This window comes from Crocodylus porosus, unplaced genomic scaffold, assembly GCF_001723895.1.
Source record: "Crocodylus porosus isolate Cpor-Errol unplaced genomic scaffold, CroPor_comp1, whole genome shotgun sequence".
Taxonomy (NCBI): Eukaryota; Metazoa; Chordata; order Crocodylia; family Crocodylidae; genus Crocodylus; species Crocodylus porosus.
Window position 1 is genome coordinate 55,270,155 of NW_017728951.1, and position 4,242 is coordinate 55,274,396.

Here is a 4,242-nt window from a genome sequence, read left to right on the forward strand (position 1 = left end):
CATACAGCATGTCTGTGGAAAATCCTGCCAGAACCAGTTCCCTGATGCTTGGGCTGGTACTGTAACCACTAAACTCTGCTTCCCATCCCAGAACCTTTGCTCAGAAGTCCACCAGGCTTGTCACACTCCTTGTCCTGAAGTTCTGCCTCAGTTTAGAATGACCCCTACACAGTCCTCTCTGCCTGGCCACGGGGGGCGGGGGGTGTTGCACCTCATACAGGTTCCCTCTCAGGAATTCCCTTTATTAACTAGACACCTTTACACTTTAATAAACCATGCCTGTTCTCTCACTAAACAAACACACTGATCTGATAAAGCCTTGCCTTCTGGAGCAGTAAGGCAGGCACCAAGAATCTTGCCTAAGCTCCCCCACCCCATCAGCAAAATACAGTTGAAAGGTTTAGGAAGCAGCCTGGTGTTGGTGATTTTATCTGAAGAATGCAATAAACGCCCTAAAGCAAAGCAGCCTAGCCTGGGCTAGGAGGAGTTGATTGCAGGGCTTTCCAAGCCCACAGGAGCTGGCAGGTCCCTGCAGCCCTTTAAATACCAAGGAGCTCATCTGTGACCAGAAGGAGGAGTAGTTAGTGGCATGAGAGAGGGACATAGTGGGTAGTTGACCAGGGATTTGCTGCCTTCCTCCTCCTAATCTCAGGCTGTCAGAAATGCAAGATCCATGTGGAAAAACTGTCATCAACTGGCACCTGAGAGACTCCAGCTCTGCTAGTGCTGCATCCCCAGCCTTGCAACAGAGGGAGGTGAAGTGCTCACTCTACCCAGCTGCTTACCTGTGGTAAAGGGAGGCAAGAAAGTGAGCTGCTGCTGACTGGGGACAGAAGAGATGGGGCTGGGGCTGAAAGCTGGAGATCTGCACCGCAGGGACAAGGACCCAAACTAGCAGCTGTGAGATGCACCAGAACTCATGTCTGGTAAGTGCCAGTGCTGAGATCCAGGACTGCATGACCCCCTTGGGGAGAGCAAGAATAAACAAGGAGTTGCTATCTGATGGGACTCTACCTGGTGAAACTTGGGGCTCAGGTTGCTGTGGTTCTTCCCCTCTCCTGGCTAAATCTGGAGACTTGGTGTGTGGTTGGTCCCAGGGAGAGAACAATGCACTGCAGTAGAGAGCCCCAACACTGTAAAGCCAAGCCAGCTCAGCTGTTCAGCTTTGGTATCCCATGCCTGCATCTGTTACATTCTTACTCTTGCCTGATATCGGTTCCTATGAATGCAATTTAAACTGAACTTTCCCTTCCTGTCAGAAATCCAGCCCATTTACATGCTGCTCATTCTGGCAGATGGTTTTTCAAATTTTTTGGAATTGGTCAAATCCCTCCTGACTTTCGTGCTAGAGAATTAGTGCCTTGATCTAGGCTCTCTAACCAGTAATAATATAATAAACATATATGCACCCAAACAGAAATCTGTAGGTCTAGCTCCTTTCTAGAATACCTATGAGCATAAAACTCAGTAAATCTAAGAGGCAAGAAGCTTTGCAGTTCTTTGATTTTGCTTATATGCCTTTGCTGACTGCCCTGCTATCAAATAATTGCTTGGTGTCTGTTGTAAGTAATCCAAGTAGAGCCAAGTGAGCACACAAGGAAAAATAAAAGCTGATTTTGGTCAAAAAATACTGTATTTCTTTTCTTTCTTAAAAGATTGTGTTGGGATATGTATGTAAATCACAACATGAAGAAAGGGAAAGTGTGCTGTGATTTGGAGAGTTCTATAAAATTAAAGTTTGCAATGAAGTGTTACCCAGACATAACTGTAATAGATTTATATACATTGTCACATGTGTTTTAATGTTTCCTTAATTCCTAAGTTAAAGATTTACCAGAGAGACAGGCAGGAAGGTTGGGGAATGGAATGGGGTGAAAGCTTACGCAGTTTTTTTCAAAGAATAAGCAAAAGGCTGTAAGTTCAAGGGAGAGAGAGAGCTTGCTTATCAAAATCTTGTGCACACTAAGATCAAGCATGGTACCCAACACATGTTGATGGTCCTTGCAGGGCATATAGTGCAAGAAAATTAATCCACTGCTCCAGCAATCCTTTCAGACTTTGATTACTATGAACCAATATCACAGATGGAAAAATAATATTGTATTTTTTCCATCAGTGCAGGTGGTTCCAAAAAAAAAAAAAAATCAGACTGCTTATCCACAAGTAGTGCTTATTGCACTGGTTACCTTTTTGATTTGGGCTACACTGTATTCTGATCTATTTCTTAGTATGGTTTGGTTTAATCAGACCAGGCCAACTGCTTTAAAAAGAAAATAAGCCCAGTTCAGCTTCTAGTTACTTTGTGTAAGTTCTGAATACAAATGTTGTACTCAGCTGATAAACTGAATATTTATACCAGTAGGAATAAATGCACAATCTGACCTAAAGTCAGTGAGTAGAGCAAATCAGTTGGAAACATTTAAACATTATGATTCAGCAATGAAAAATAAGGTTGAATTTACACAACAGTTAGAAATTCCTTCTCTCTGGATCTGCTCTACCTCATTCCAGAGTGGCTGCTGTATGGTACATTACAGACCTTCTTAGTTTGTTGCTGTTAATACTTGTATAGATAAGACAGTTATTAGGTAGAGCACAGGATGGCTAGAATGGGTGTAACTACTTGGGAATGGGGATGAGGAAATAAACTGAAAACAAAGGGAGTTGGCTTCAGCTTTTATGACCCTTGAAATGCTAGGTATTTTTTAAACATGCATATAGCAGGGTAGAGAATAAAACCATCAACCATACAAACATTTGCAATGTTGATGTTAGTATATTTTTACTAGTTCATTTTATAGAGTTATTTATATTGAAGGACTGACTCTCTCTCTCTCTAGTTTTCAAAACTATAGACAAAGATGTGTTCATGGGGAAGTGAGCTGATAATTTTTTTTCTGTAGAAATACCTAAGTGTTTTAATGGAACTCTGTGAGTGTGTCCTGTATGACTAAAAGGCATATGCTGAAGTTTTTTGCTCAAGAGCAAATCTCTGATTTATATTTATGCAGGCAAAGGAAATTAGGTTACCAGTTTAGTACAACCAGATTTCTCTATGTTTTAATTTTTATTTATATTAAACAGGCTATCCAGTTGCCTGTTACCAATAATTATAACATTTATAGTGTTGTTGACACCTAAAAATACTCAACTTAGCTATAAATTTCAAGAACAAGAGATATAAAAATGATTACCCATTATTTTGGAAGGTTCAGTAATGCAAGTATCTAAATATTTAAGGGCTAGAGAGTTTGGGATTAGTCAGATCTATTCAAGTGGGCTCAAAGGGCCCAAGTGATTCCTAGAAAGGGCTGAGAGAGAACAGTTGGAGATCTGAAATCAGGAAGGAAGTTTGCTTCTGTGGCTTACCTGGAACAGAGGCAGAAGCATAAGGGGGAAAAAGCCTCTGCTCCACTACAGGCTGCTTTTGGTCCTAGGAATAGACTCATTATACATATAAAGGTTTTGTTGAACTGTGTGCCATTAGTTGAAGAATAAATTGTGCCTGAAGGAAAACCTTGAAAAGACTTTCTTATTGGATTAATTTATCATTGACAGGGAAATGATTCAGTGACCATAAAGAACAGAGCTTGATTAAGGGAAGGCAAAGGATAGAAAAGTAAATATATATTGAATACAAAAAAGTAAAAGAAACACTATCACAACCTTGGCTTTATTATAAAGGAGATCAGATTAAATGATGTAATGGCCCTTTTTTGGCCTTTATGAATGGATATTTTTACAGGCATTGCTATAAAGGCTGTCAATTAAACAAGCCAAATAGAAAAAATGTACACAGAGCTGGGCATCATAAACAATATATAGGAAGAAAGTATAATCAGATGTATCTCTACCAACCAGCCATTTATAAACTACTTGCTAGTGATCACTTCAAATCTGAACAAATAGTTTATTTATTATGATTTGCTGGAAGTTGACAACATGCCTCATACTGTATGAGTAAATCCTCAATCCAAGCAACCTGGAGTTGATTTCATAACTTGAGTATAGCCATGCTGATTCAGATAATAAAGGAGCACCTGCTTTTGAATGCCACAAACACTGAGAAAGTTCATATATGGCTCAAAACTTTGTGTTGCCAAGTCCATAAATAACCAAAATATACCATTACTAAAGATAGTGATATAAAAAAATCGTGGTTCGTTTCTCGGGAGGAGGAAAAAAAACCTTCACAGACACACTCTATTAGCAACACAAAAGGTATATATTTGCAAATAGGGT

The 4,242-nt window shown here is 39.9% G+C and overlaps 1 protein-coding gene across 2 annotated transcripts in view; it reads left to right on the forward strand.

Moving 5' to 3' along the window:
* Window positions 1-549: 549 nt before the first annotated feature.
* The window catches only part of LOC109323998 (synaptotagmin-15-like), a 25,171-nt gene continuing 21,478 nt past the window's right edge, over window positions 550-4,242 (forward strand). The window contains exon 1 of one of the 2 annotated variants that reach the window (XM_019555717.1): window positions 550-926. In XM_019555717.1, the coding sequence (XP_019411262.1) occupies window positions 906-926 (21 nt within the window). In that variant the 5' untranslated portion in view covers window positions 550-905. The remainder of the gene's footprint in view (window positions 927-4,242) is intronic. The other variant, XM_019555718.1, reaches the window with a different exon arrangement.